Genomic DNA, 15110 nt, shown 5'->3' with positions numbered 1-15110 from the left:
ACAGTGAGAATAAATCCTGCCTGAGGCTGGACAGACTACTCCGGTCACAAACACACACACACACACACACACACACACACACACACACGTGCTTGTTGAATTGGACACATTATAAAACAAACAAGAAATGTGAACTTTTTTTTTACGTTTTTATTATTTATTTGTACACTCTTTGTTCCCCTTAAAACATAGTATATTATGCTGTCATCTGAGGAGGAAGATGTAACAGACACATTTAATATGATGCTGTGATAGTAACTGGTATGATGTTGCAAAGGGAGAAATAGTATGAATATTTTACCTCAGTTTTATAAAACAGGTTCACATCTAAGAGCATTGTGGATAGTCCACTGTACATACTGGTCTTACTCACTCAAGAAACTGCAGTGAAACTACAATCACCAAGCCTTCTGTCTACTACCACTGCAAACAACAATGCACACATCTTTAAAGGAGCACAGTGAAGTGCTATACTACTATTTTCTAGTGTAAACAAATCGAATACACGTACAATTATTCACTTTGTCACACCATGGATTTGCGACAGGGTGCCATGATAGTTCAGTAGGTATACCACTACCTATCTAGCTACTTGTTAAACATAAATCAACCACTGTGTTGTTGAATATAGACACTTAGAGTACTATGGCTATCAAGGTCATATCCACGAGAGAACAATATTTTCAATGAGAAATGTCCACAGTTCTTTCCACTCATTTACTGTCTCACTTATTCAGTGATCAACCACATCTAGGCACCAGAGGGTTTAAAATGTACACATACAAATTCTACAAGTCACAATATCCCTGAAACTAATACAATCTGAAACACAGTAAAGTGTTATAAATAATTGAATGTTCTATAAAATAAACAGTAGACATAAGTCTAATATTATATTTCAATTGTACTCATTTTTAACTGGAAACAAACAAAAACAATACCAACCAAAGAAAAAAACGAATATAACAAAAATAAAAAAATTCTAAAACAGATAAAAGGTGTTAGTTGTCTGACATGGCTTTATGACATTAGGTCACCATATAGCTTAAATTAAATGTAACTCTGTTCACTTTTAACAACAATGAGTGGTCTACAAATATGCAACTAACTTGATTAATGTTATACAAATCCTTACGAACAAAAGACAAAAAAACATAGGCCTGTTTTTGAATCCCTAGAAAGAATAAACAGTATCAACATTAATCTTCTTTAGTTTGCAGATTTACATGAACGAAAATATTGCAAAATCTCCCAAAAACATAATGAAAGAACGGCAAACATTGACACGACTGGCTGCCACTGAGCCACCTCCGATAGTACTGGAGGGGGAACTGTTCAGCTTGAGCTCTGGGAGGGAAGGTGGTGGAATTAGTGAAATAAGCAAACTGAAAATATGTGTAAACTGAAAAGCTGTATTCCAGCTATTGCAATTAAAAAGTTTGAAATTGAGAATACGTAAGAGTTAACGTATTGGATAAGAACAAGAAACAAAGGGAGTTTAATGAGTTTCCCGCTTTTGAGGGTAAATCAATTATGTTTGGACAACAGCTGTGTAAATCAGATGGTAACTGTGTGGTCGTCATGGAAACTAGGATAGATCACACACACACACAGACACACACACACACACACACACACACACACACACACACACACACACACATCCCTAACTTTGCCTCATTATTTTGAGCCATTCCTAATGAAGATGGGGGACATCATCGGACTCAGAACCACAGCAGGGCTCAACAACCAATGAGATCAAAACGCTTTCAGCTGAGCGGTCTATTTGGTTAAGCATGTGTGACCAAGGCTACTTGTGTCAGTTTAAGTTGTAGGTTTAAACAGTGTGTGAAAGTTGAGGCAACGCTCAGGGGTAAGTTTGTTGTTGGCTTGAGGGGCAGAGCAGTGAACAACATTTGGACAGGCAAAACTAAAAACATTAAATAAATAGATTGAGGCGTTAAGCGGTAATCGTGTTAGAACGCTCTGTGTTAGACATGATTATCTGAAGAGTAGGAGACTTTGGACAGTGTGACGCAGGGCTGAAGAGGTCAACCAAACCAACAAGTGAGAGTCTTTGGGAGGGACAGAAGAAGGGATCTCTGGAAGTGGATTACGTGCGTCAAACGGAGCCAAAAGTAGGCAAACGTCACGGCTGAGTCTGGGCGGCCATGGTTCTGATAATGTCCAGCAAACAATCAAGTCCGATCAGGTAGCCGTCCTCCCTGTTGCCTTCTACCCAAGGAGCCCTGTGGTTAAGCTCCTCCCCCTCCGGAAGGGGCGTGGTCTTCCCAAAGTCAATCATCCAGACTTTGGCCCGCCCCTTATTGTCATGCACAAACAACAAGGAACTGCCAATCACCTGGAGACAGAGATAGAGACACAAACAGGAAGAGGGTGACGGGTGAGACAGAGGGGAGACGCAGGGAAGCAATGGAAGGGTAGAAAAACAAGAACACAATGAGGACGGAGGGAAGGCGGAAGGGGGGTTAGAAATACTTTTTCAATTTAAAATACATTTAAAACAGATATAGATATACTAAAGGGGAAACTATGCCTTGAGTGGATGTGCTGGAGGGTGTGTGTGTGTCTGTGTGTGTGTTTGTGGTGTTTTGGAGAGTATGAGTGGATGTGTGTGTGGTTGTGTGTGTGTCCTTCGGTGGTCGGATCTCAATTCCTGTTTTGATCCACACACTTCCTTCGCCGTTATTTGTTGGTATGTGCATTTGACCTACTGTAATTAAGTTCAGTGTGTGTGCACACGTTTGCTTGGGTTTTTGTGTGTGTATGTGTGTGTTTGTGCCCAGACTTTGTTTCCTCAAGTGTATGTGTAGGCGTGTGGTCAAGGCCATTGTTCTGCAATTTCCACCAATAAAATTTCAAACGTGTTCGTGTGTTTACGACAAATACCAGGGAAGAAACAACTCTAAAAGTTCACTCTAAGTTCTATCTTCTATATCAACAGCCCAACATTAATTCAATCCAACTCAAAACTAAATTGTTGTGTTTTGAGATATTTATTGTTTTTAATTCCACCTATACATGTATCTGCTGAACATGTTGATCACATTTGATACATTTTTTCAAGTATACTTTAAAGTTAACCAAATAGTTTCAACAGTTTATCGAATTGTTACCGCATGGCATGTGTTTTGAAACCTGAACTGACTTTTTGTTTTGAAATGTTACTCCTGAAGACACACATCTATCAACAATGACTTGTGGTGATAATGAACATAAGGGTAAGGGTTAGGCCCTAATCTTGGATCTAGCCGAACAACTATATTACAAGGGGCGGAGTTAAGCACTTGTTTCCTGTTTCGATATGGGCGTATTTTACTGAAGAAAATGCATCTGTGCAAGTGTATGAGGATTTCAAACAGGGATTTAAATTTTCTACAGTGGCCAGTCTACACTGTGTTGATGTGAAAACTCTACAGGCGCTTTTCTGCAGGAAACTACTGCTAGCTGAGTTTAAACTACTCCTGGCCAAGTTCAAACTACTGCTGGATGAATTTAAAATACTGCTTGAAGAGTTTAAACTACTGCTGACCGAGTTCAAACAGCTGCTGACCGAGTTTAAACTACTGCTGGAAGAGTTTAAACGACTGCTGACCGAGTTAAAGTACTGCTGGCCGAGTTTAAACTACTGCTTGACGAGTTTAAACCACTGCTGGCCGAGTTTAAACCACTGCTGGCCGAGTTTAAACTACCGCTGACCGAGATTATATTCTACAGCTGGAAGAGTTCTAACTACTCCATGACGAGTTTAAACTATTGCTGGCTGAGTTTAAACTACCGCTGGCCGAGTTTAAACTACCACTGACCTAGTTTAAACTAATGCTGGATGAGTTCAAACTACTCCTTGACGAGTTTAAACTACTGCTGACCGAGTTTAAACTACTGCTGGCCGAGTTTAAACTACTGCTGGCCGAGTTACCGTTCTGCTGGCCGAGTTTAAACTACCGTTGGACGAGTTTAAACTACTGCTTGACGAGTTTAAACTACTGCTGGCACTTACTGTAGCTCTTACTGTAGCACTTACTGTAGCACTTACTGTTGCTAAGTAAACCCATTCCCCGTATTCAACCAAGATAGGTAGGATAAGAACCATGATCATGGAGGTTCCCACTGTTCACGTGGAGCATCAGGCTGTATGCACGACGCACCACCTCTGCCTCAACATACCTCGTGAGTCTTGAAAAAGGGAGAGTCCTCCAAGGTATCTCGGATTTCCTCCAGCCTGGACATATAACAGTTCTAGAAACACACACACACACACACACACACACACACACACACACACACACACACACACACACACACACACATATATACATTTTATCAGGTCATTTTGTTTAAGTGTTTCAAGTTTGTTTAAGTGTGTTTCTGTTGCAAACAGCAGCGGGAGATGCCAAGGACTTCCTTTTCTTTACTGTTCCTGGGAATGGAGAAAAGGTCATGCTGTGGGTGTGTATGTGTGTATGTGTGTGTGTGTGTGTTTGTGTGTGTCTGTGTATTACGTAGATTCCTTTCCTCATGTCAGTCTGCATGTGCGCGCACACACACACACACACTCTTAGCCGCGCAGGCACAAACGCATGAACAAACACACACACACAAACACACACACACACACACACACACACACACACACACACACACACACACACACACACACAAACACACACACACACACACACACACACACACACACACACAAACACGCACACTTACCAGTATTCCGTGATTTCCTTTGACAAAGTCTTCAAAGGCTGCAGTAACCTGATCCCGTCTCTTGGTCTTCTTGAAGTCCCTGCTCACCGTTCCATCCTCCTTCTGGAGGTGAGGAGAGGAGTACAAGAGGAGGAGGAGGGGAAAGGAGAGGTGGGGGAGAGGAAGTGGAAGAAGAGGAGTGGAAGGAAAGGAGGGAAGAAGAGTAGGAGATAAGGTGAGGATGAGGAGGAGGGGGAAAAAATACAAAAAATGTACAATCTGTCAAGAGTCAAGTATTTCATATAACCAACCACTTATGTCAAAGGTCAACATGAAAAGTAAATAAAGTAACAACAGATCATATAACTAACTAATATAATATCATATGCATAATTTCTCAAACCACAATGTATGGATTATACATGGAATTTGTATTTATTTGGCAGAAGTGCTGTACCATTGACTGTATGTCCACAAGAGCATTGCCATCATATCTATTCATATTAGAAGGAAGGAAGGCTGGTGGGGGAGAGAAGAGACGAGAGGCAGAGGAAATGATATTTTTAGATTTTTAGCCGTTTGTTCAGGAAGGAGCCTTGTGAGGCTCCCGGATCAAAGCTTTACTGGGAAACCCTTAAACTCCAACCTGAATATATGTACCATAATTAACAACCCTATATTTCTACATTTCGACCACTTTCATTTAGTCATCTTATAGTGTGGCTACTGTGGCAAGATATGTTCCTCCCAACCCACAGACTGAGGGGACCGTTTTGAGCACAGGGACCTAACTTGACCTAACTTGATCGGAAAATAACGCATGAATAAAGATGTTGTTTGTTCGGGTTAAGGTCTGTTTAGCGACACAGCTAGTATGGGTCATTGATCATGTAGAAAGACTTGTATCTACTCGTCACAAGATCGCGATGGAAGTATTAAGGTATTACCAGAACCATTAACGGTGTGTGCCAACCTCGTTACTTTGGAGCACAAAGGAAAGCCTTGATCCGAGCTGTAATAGCATCAAATGGGTCAAGGTTCAAATAGTTGCGGTTTGTTTCCGACGACGTCAGAGAGAAGCTTGATAGCAACACCTCAACCACCACATTTGAAAGTTTTCTGCTAGCGTCCTTGGGTAAAGCAAAAGATGCTGACACTCAGACACTGTCTGAGTCATCCAGAGAAGCGCCGAGATGACCTGGATTCAGACTAATGAGGGTTAAAATATGCCCTGAAAGTTTGTGCGGTTCGATTTTTTTTTTTCAGGATTCATCAACTCATACAATTAATGCCATTCATGGGTTACGGTTTATAAGCCCCAAAATGACTCAGAATCCCTGATTAAGGGGACACACAAAGAACCAAATGCGTCCTACGACATAAACAACCAAAACAAAAGCAGGCTTGGATTTGCCTGATTGCTGCCTACAAATGAGTGTAGTTTGAGGACTACCACTCACTACGCAGGACACAGCAGTAGTACCACCATGAGTCACAAGCAGTGTTTTACTAGTATTATTGTAAGCATACGCAGGATACACTGCCAAAAGAAACACGTAAGGGCTTTAAGACTCTGACACTGCACTGCCTGGGCATCAGGAGCGCCTGGTTTCTAGGCAACGAATGGGATCTACTATAGTTTCAAACTGTGCTGTGATAAACAAGCAGTCCAGGGATCCTGTTCTCCATAGACCACCGTTCTGATGGAAGGGCAGTACAATGTCTACTACAGGCAAACCGTTGCCTCTTCTGCCTCCAAACAATACCATTCAATCTAAGGGTGCTGCCAGGGAAACCAGTGAGTCATAGAAATATGGAGCATTTGCTTTCCATTGGTGGTCCGTTTGTAGTCCGAAAAGCTTTGATCAATCACGTCTTGCGCCGGAAACACTGCCATGTTGCACTCAAAAATTGTTTAATTTTAGATTTGATTCATGTTTCATGTGTGCGTGTGCACTGTGTACACACACATGCACACGCACACACACACAAACCTTGGGTTCATTCCTCCTCAATCCATCTTGCCTGCCTGTTATCTTTCTCCCTCTCTCTGTCTTTCTCTCACTCTCTCACACACTCTCTTGGCTTCCCTCTTTTTCTGCCTCTCTCTCTTTCTCTCACTCTTTTTCCACTCTCTCTTGTGAAGGTCATGACCATAAAAGGACATAGAGGGCCTCCCAAGGATCTGTTGCCATGACACTGAGGGCTATCCCCAGAAACAAGAATGTGTGTGTTTGTGTGTGTGTGTGTGTGTGTGTGTGTGTGTGTTTGTATCTGTATCCTTGTGTGTGTGCAAGAGTGTGTTTATGTTTGTGTCTGTCTTTGTGTGTGTGTGTGTGTGTGTGTGTGTGTGTGTGTGTGTGTGTGTGTGTGTGTGTGTGTGTGCGTGTGTGTGCGCATAAGTGTGTGTGTATAGCTGCGTTTCTTTATTTATAAAATGTCAGTATCAGATGCTGGGGCCTTTAGAACTGCCAATGACAGGCCTTAGATGCAACAAAGACACACACACACACACGCGCACACACACACACACACACACACACACACACACACACACACACACACACACACACACACGCGTGCGCACTCTAAAAGACACAGAGACAACCACCCAGAAATAGCCAAGACAAGGCGTCTCGAATGACGCCTATCTGCGTGCGTGCGTGCGTGCGTGCGTGCGTCTCTTGCGTACCTTGATCCCCTCGATCCGGAAGCCCAGCGTGGAGGTGGAGCTGATGGTCTCCCTCCACTGCATGTATCTGGGCTTGGTGACCGCCTTCTGCTCCTGCTCCTCGTCCGTGGGCGCCCCGGGGTCCACCTCGACCATCTTCAGGAACATGTCGGCCCTCACCGACGGCTTCTTCCTGGCCTTGGTCAGCTCCTCCTCCAGGTAGGTCCTGAGGACGGGGGGGTGGAGGTGGTGAGGCTGGTGCATTGTGATGGTGGTGGTGCGTGTGTGTGTGCGTGTGTGTGTGTGCGTGTGTATGCACGTGGGTGCGTGTGGGCGGTTTTGTGTGTGCGTGTGTTTGTTGGGGTGCTTGTGTGTCGTTTTGGGTGCGCGTGTGTTGGTTTGTGTGTTCATCTGTGTGGGTGTGTGTCTGTGTGATTCTGTGGGTGTCTATGTGTGGTTGTGGTTGTGATTCTGTGTGTGTGTGTGTTTGTTTTTGTGAGTGTGTATGTGTGGGTGGGTGTGTGATTCTGTGTGTGCGTGTGTGTTGTTTTGTGTGTGCATGAGTTTATGTGTGCGTGTGCATGTGTGATTCAGTGTGTGTGTTTGGGTGTGAGTGGGTGTGGTTTTGTGTGTGCATGTGTGTGTTTCTGTGTGTGTGTGTGTGTGTGTGTGTGAGTGGGTGTGGCCGCCCACCTCACGCCCATCTTGCAGTCCATCACGCAGGGCAGGTCAAAGTCCGCCAGCAGGTCCTCCATCTGGTTGTACCTCTGGCCGTCCTTCTCCACGTCGCCGTGGTAACCGGGGACGTAGGGCCGCAGCACGTCCTTCATCAGCAGGGAGAGGCAGCGTTGCTCCGACTCACAGTGTTTCTGTGAGTAAACAGGTAAACAAACACACACAAACAAACAGGGGTATAATAGTCATTAACGTTCAGCACCGTGAGTAGGTATCGTTCTCAATGAACGTAGGAGAAACACTGCCGTTGGGTCGGCTTAGCTCAGGAGGTAGAGCGGGTTGACTTGTGAGTTCGATTCCCGGCTCCCTAAACTGTCTACTGTTTCATGTAGCAACTGTCTCACTGAATATCTCCTATTTAGGTCCTGTACAGAACATGAGACTGGACGGGGCATACATTTGGCACCCTATTTCCTGTATGGGATTAATGAAGTGCATCTTATCTTATCGTGTGAACGTGTAATTAATTATTTTATTAAACAAACAAAATATGTTACGGTGTGTGTTCGTTCAATCTTCATTCGTGGATCGTTTGGTAAGCTATGAAGCAGAAAGCAACGCATTCACCTCAAACGTCCCAGGCCACGGCTATTTGAATACTGGACAATTTGAATACTTTGAGACATTAAAATAGTGCGGTAAACTCTTGGTGTACCTTTAATATGCGGCCGTTTGCCCCAGCTTTGAAGCTTCCTGGGGGAGAGACAACACACACATTCAGATATTAGGCTCAGCCAGAGTCGGATTCTATCAGAGACATTAGGGAAATCACGGATAGAGGCATGACCTTGATCACTGTGATGCCAAAGGTCATCACAGTGTGTGTTTGTGTGTGTGTGTGGGTGTGTGGGTGTGTTTGTGTAGTGTGAGTGTGTGTGCGTGTGTTTGTGTAGTGTGAGAGTGTGTGTGTGTGTGTGTGTGTGTGTGTGTGTGTGTGTCTGTGTGTGTGTGTGTGTGTGTGTACCTGCGTGCCCTGCTAGCTGTATCCAGGGGTATTTCTTCTTAAAGGACATGACGAAAGGTGACCAGTGGACCATGTTCTTAATCTTCTTCCACGACTTGTGCTGCAACACACACACACATATGCACACACACAACAACCACATTAGCATTCTGCGAGCCCTGCCTTGCTACCTTGGGCAAGGCATTTTACCAACACAAACCCAGTATGGATGACAAACAAGCATTAGCTGACATATTTGTTTTGTTATATAAAATGAGTCATTTGTTGCGTTCCAGTGATACTTGAGTGTGTATATTCTTTGAAATTTTGATTCATAATGTCAAATTGTCCTCAACTAAAGTATGCAAAAACAAGAGCAAGTTTATTCGCAATTTATATCCAAACTATGGACCTGCACTAATCTTCCATGAGCTAATCGGACAAATACCACCTGTAGCTCCATTAATCTGCAACACTGTGCAGCCATTTCACCATGTCCCAGGAAACAGAGTGCTTGTTTTTAAGTTCCCAGCAAGCTTTTGGCTGACCCAACATTTATTTCTGCTTCACTTAATGGCCATGAGCAAAACAACTCTTTAATCACAGACATGCACACAAAAAAAACACTTGCACATCCACATCAGGGTATCCCTGGCCCCTTAGAGTCTCTCTCTCTCTCTCTCTCTCTCTGTCTCTCTCTCTCTCTCTCTCTCTCTCTCTCTCACTCTCTCTCTCTCTCTCTCTCTCTCTCTCTCTCTCACGCTCTCTTTGTCACACTTTCTCCTTCTCACACTCTCTATCACTCTCTCTCTCTCCAACACTCTCTGTCACTTGCTCGCTCTCGTTGTGTTTATCTCTCTAGGGCAGTTTTAGGACATTTCCCCCTCATGTGTGCATGAGGGGGCCGGGGTTTCCCTTGGCAACACACACACAAACTATCCAGCCAAGGACTCTCCCTGTCCCTGGCAAAGGACACGGGCAAGGAACTGTGGGACTCTTGTCAAACACACACACACACACACACACACACACACGCACACACACACACACACGCACACACACGCACACATACATACATACATGCATACACATACACAGACACACACAGACACACATAAACACACAGACACACACACACCCACACATACACACCCACACACACACACACACACACACACACACACACACACACACACACACACACACACACAGAAAACACAGTACGTTTTCTTAGGATACAAAATAAATAGAAAGACGGAGGAGAGCCCAGCTCTTGTTCTCCTCTGCCATCTTTCCCTCTTTTGGCCCTTCTTTCCTTCCCTCCTTCCCATCTTTCCCTTCCCTCATCAGTGCTTCCCTGAAAATGACTGAAAACAAACGTGGTCTGTCTACCGTGGCCCATCCCATAGTGGATTATGTGACGAATTTCAAGTCCAGACACAACCAACACAGACTGTGGCTGCTCGGACCGACTGGAAACCCTGAGCGGCCCGGGTGGAGAGACGGGTGGAGAGACGATCAGAGGGTGGAGAAACGGGTCAGAGGGTGGAGAGACGGGTGGAGAGACGATCAGAGGGTGGAGAGACGGGTCAGAGGGTGGAGAGACGGGTCAGAGGGTGAAGAGACGGGTGGAGAGACGGATCAGAGGGTGGAGAGACGGGTCAGAGGGTGGAGAGATGGGTGGAGAGACGATCAGAGGGTGGAGAGACGGGTCAGAGGGTGGAGGGAGGGGGGCCAGAGGGTAAGGCTGGGCAATTAATCAAATTTTGATTGCGATTTAGATGTTAGTGTCAAACGATCAAAAAACTAATAGAATTGAATTTTCTATTTTTTATTTTTTATTTATATTTATATTTATACTTAATGTTTTATATAAAGTGCTGGATACATATCTGTACATTATTTTAGATTTTAACATTTCTTTTTGACCATTTTGTGTATTTTTTTAAGGCGAAATATAAAAGTTCTCACTTACAAAGTGTATTTTGGGAGAGACATGCTGAATAAATACTTCATGTTTTCAAACTCTAAAATAATCGTTTGAATAATCATGATTTCAATATTAACCAAATTAATCGTGATTATCATTCTTTCCATAATAGAGCAGCCCTACCAGAGGTCGGAGCGCGGCCCTCACACCGGGCCACCCGGCCGCTGTGAGACACACAGGTCAATTTCAGATGACCTGCCTAGGGGCTACTTTCCACCATGTGATCTGTGTGTGTGTGTGTGTGTGTGTGTGTGTGTGTGTGTGTGTGTGGGTGTGTGTGTGTGTGTGTGATTGTGTGTGTGTGTGTGTGTGTGTGTGTGTGTGTGTCTGTTAAAACTGTGTGTCCTAGGCCTCCCTTCATCACAAGACAGGAGTGTGAGTAAGGAGATGGGCATGGGTTAATTTTCCATGTGAATTGTCTGCTTCAGTGGACTACAAGGTGAGTAAACCAACAGAACAATAGTTCATTGTTTCTGCTGGACTGCAGAGGAAGGAAACAACAACAGGAAAAAGGGGCAGATGAGAAGTAGGAGGAAGAGGAGAGAATGACTGGAGAAGAGAGGAGGGGAGGAGAGGGTAGGGAAGAAAAGAGTATAGAGGAGAGGAGAGCGGGGTAGTAGAGCAGAGAGCTTTGGGTAAGATCAGAGGGGATAACCGTAGAAGGTCATTTAAAACCGAGGTACATAATCTGGATGCGATGGAAATTCGACCGATAATATGACTATCTATGGTTAGACGCATACACCACCCACAGATTAGGCACCTGGTTCTCTCTCTTTTCTCTCTCTCTGTCTCTCTCTCTCTCTCTCTCACTCTTGCTGTCTCACTTTCTCTGTCTCTCTCTCGTCTTTGTCTCACAAAAAAGACAAAGAGTGTGTTTAATAGACAGTGACATGAGTGCATGGCTGTTTTCTTTTTACCCTGCACCAGTGGAGGAGAGAGTTTGAACACACACACACACACACACACACACACACACACACACACACACACACACACACGTGTCTCAAACACACTCGCACACACAAACACTTACACACACAAAAACACGCACACACACACACATACACACAAAGACACACACACACAAACACATGATTCAATGCTGAATAATGCATCATTTTGAGCAAAACCTTTCAATGAAACACACACACACACACGCACACACAACACACACACACACACACACACACACACACACACACACAATAATAAAGTTGTTTCTGTACCAAGTCAGTCTTAGCACTTTTCTCTGCATGTGTCTCTTTGTTTATAATCCTTTGGGCTTTAAGAGACGAGTTGGATACACATCTCTTAAAACACGTGAATATTCGTCTGGTAATAAAATGAGAAATGTTTCTTGGAGGAAGCATCAATCAAACCAGGTTCCAGAGAGTCCTCTTTCCACCAGGGAAAGAGTAGGTGTCTTGTTTTGATACATCTTTAAGAAAAGCACAGATATCAAAGTCTCTTTTTCTCAGTTTCGCTTGTATCTGGAGTCGTATAACAGTTGTAATGTGTGTGTATATATAAACCATACAAAGACGATGAAAAGTCATTCCAGCTGAAGTGGAACTGTTTTTACACTCAATGTTTCTGCCTCCCTCTTAGAGCGTTGCGCACTGTATCAAGCTCAGACCAGTCAGGAGCCAGGATCTGTACTGTTTCCCTCTTGACGGACATGCATCCATCTAACAAACCCAGAGTACATGTTCTGCTGTGTATGGTGCATGCGTGTGTGTGAGTGCGTGTGTGTGTATGTGTGTGTGTGTGTGTGTGTGTGTGTGTGTGTGTGGGGGGGGGGGCTGCGTGAAAGGGAGAGAGTGATAGAGAGAGAGAGTGTGTGTGTGTCTGTGGCCATGTGTGAGAGGGTGTGTTATGAGATATTCAACCATACAAGTGGAGGTCTGGTATTCCTCAGGCTGAGTGAATGGTAGCAAGTGTCACAAAGTAGAGATTTAAGAGCGATGAACATTAAAAAGGCATCAGAGAGGAGGGGAGAGGAGCAGGGAGAGGGGTGGAGGGTTGGAGGGGAGGTGAGAAGTGTCGAGAGGAATTGAGTGGAGAGGAAGTGTGATGAGGTGAAAGGAGGTGGGACTGGATGCGTGACACTTAATAGTAAAATGAATATAACCCATGAATGAACATAAGAGCCAAGGTTAATTGTTGACATTGTCTAAGTCGAGATGTAAGTCAGCCAGCCTTTTTGTTTAACTAAATGCCCCTCGCGAGCTGGGCATGATCCCTTATTGGGCAGCTGGTGAGCTATTGACATCCGTTTTTATTCTCCCATTGAGTTTATCAGTTCCCATAGATTTACCTTTGCTTTGTCCAACAATACATAGAGGCGCATACAAACTGGAACCAGGTCATTTTCTTAACTACTGCCCACAAACAAACAAACAAGTTCTGAGTCTGTGTTTTCACTTCGCGTTCCAATCAGTTAAAAAAGATAAACGGTCCTACACTTACCCTGGCTGAAATGTTGCTCTTTACTTAAGTCAGAATTATCCAATTGCCGATAACACAACTGCTATCCCCGCTCAGGATTATAATTGTGGGCCCAGGTCTCTAAGACTGTGAGCATGTACAGTGGTGTGAACATTTCAGAATCTAAACTTGTGTATTTGTTAATTTGTGGCCACTCTTGGATCAAACTACCTAGACAGTGCAGAATCGTATGCACTGCATACTTGTGCTGGACAAAACAGGGATGGAGGTATGGGAGCTTCTAAACACTCATCTGGACTAAATAATTCAAGTCAATGGATGTTCATATTCCCACTTTTGCATGTATGCCTGCCCACTTGAGAGTGGGTGAGTTGAAGAAAATTCATGGCTGATTTCCATCTCGACATAAGACAATGCCACTAATTTACCTTTGGTCTTATCAAACCAGGCAAATCCTCTAAAAAGAAAAAGATAAAAATACATTTGCAATAAGAAAATTAAATGTAATAGGATCAATGATTTTTACAAACATTAAAAATAACTTTACCTCAATGCCTATCCCATCTACTGTAGCATTTTTTTTTTTTATGTAAAAAAATTACTATATAAATAAATTCATTGATGCAATACGTAGCAGTACCTGAGGTTCGGTGATGAGGTAGAAAACGGTGACCACAACACATAATGACGCCATGCCAATACTCCATAATGAATACATCCCGGACCACATGACGACTGACTGCTCCACTGTCCCAACAGGTGATTGATTGGCCGACATAATACTCTCTGCACCTAGTCAACAAATCAACTGCACCACTACAAACCCCTGCCTTGAATACTGCCATTCCACACCCATTTTGTGCGCGCATGTGTGTGTTTTTGTGTGTGTGTGTGTGTGTGTGTGTGTCTGTGTGTGTGTGTTTGTTTGTATATGTGTGTGTGTGTGTGTTTGTGGGTCAGCGTGTGCTTGTATTTGGGATAACTAGGCATTTGATTGGCAAATCAGTGAACAAACACAATCTAGACATGCAAAACACACCAAAGCAGAGGCTGTACTCTCTGGTGATCCTTATGCAAGGCCCAGCCATTGCATGCTGAGGGAGTTATGTGTCATGGGGTTCATTCATAAATGTAATATTTACATTTATTCACATACATCACTACATTATCTTAAGAAGCAACTATTTTTAGTGAATGCTTTCAAATGTGTGTGTGTGTGTGTGTGTGTGTGTGTGTGTGTGTGTGTGTGTGTGCATACCATACATTATGTTCAGACATGATGGAGAGAGAACAAAAGTTATAGAGGGAGGTAGCGAGAGGGTGTTTACGTTTAGGGCATTCAGCAGACGCTTTAATCCATAGCGGCTCACAATAAGTACACTTGTTAGAAGAAAGAAACCATTATAAATCATTGTGCCACAAATAATCCTTGACATTTACTAATTGTCTATCTGTCTGTATATTTTTGCTGTTTGTCTATCTGTCTGTCAGTCCATACGTTTCCCTGTCTATTTTCTGCCTGCCTTTCTTTTTGGTCAGTCTATCTCTGACTATATCTATCTGTCTGCCTGTATGCCTGTCTATCTCTCTTGGTATCTGCCTGT

The 15110-nt window shown here is 43.7% G+C and overlaps 1 protein-coding gene across 2 annotated transcripts in view; it reads right to left on the bottom strand.

The window, feature by feature from the left end:
• Positions 1-169: 169 nt before the first annotated feature.
• The window catches only part of LOC307087978 (uncharacterized protein), a 24211-nt gene continuing 9270 nt past the window's right edge, over positions 170-15110 (bottom strand). For both annotated transcript variants that reach the window (XM_079753699.1, XM_079753700.1), the window contains exons 6-12: positions 9087-9186; positions 8778-8815; positions 8081-8256; positions 7409-7613; positions 4738-4839; positions 4189-4260; positions 170-2362 (exon numbers count right to left, since the gene is read on the bottom strand). In XM_079753699.1, the coding sequence (XP_079609825.1) occupies positions 2150-2362; positions 4189-4260; positions 4738-4839; positions 7409-7613; positions 8081-8256; positions 8778-8815; positions 9087-9186 (906 nt within the window). In that variant the 3' untranslated portion in view covers positions 170-2149. The remainder of the gene's footprint in view (positions 2363-4188; positions 4261-4737; positions 4840-7408; positions 7614-8080; positions 8257-8777; positions 8816-9086; positions 9187-15110) is intronic.

The sequence above is a fragment of the Pollachius pollachius genome, assembly GCF_949987615.1.
Source record: "Pollachius pollachius genome assembly, chromosome: 16".
In the NCBI taxonomy this organism is placed as follows: domain Eukaryota; kingdom Metazoa; phylum Chordata; class Actinopteri; order Gadiformes; family Gadidae; genus Pollachius; species Pollachius pollachius.
This window is presented reverse-complemented; position numbering and strand designations above follow the sequence as displayed.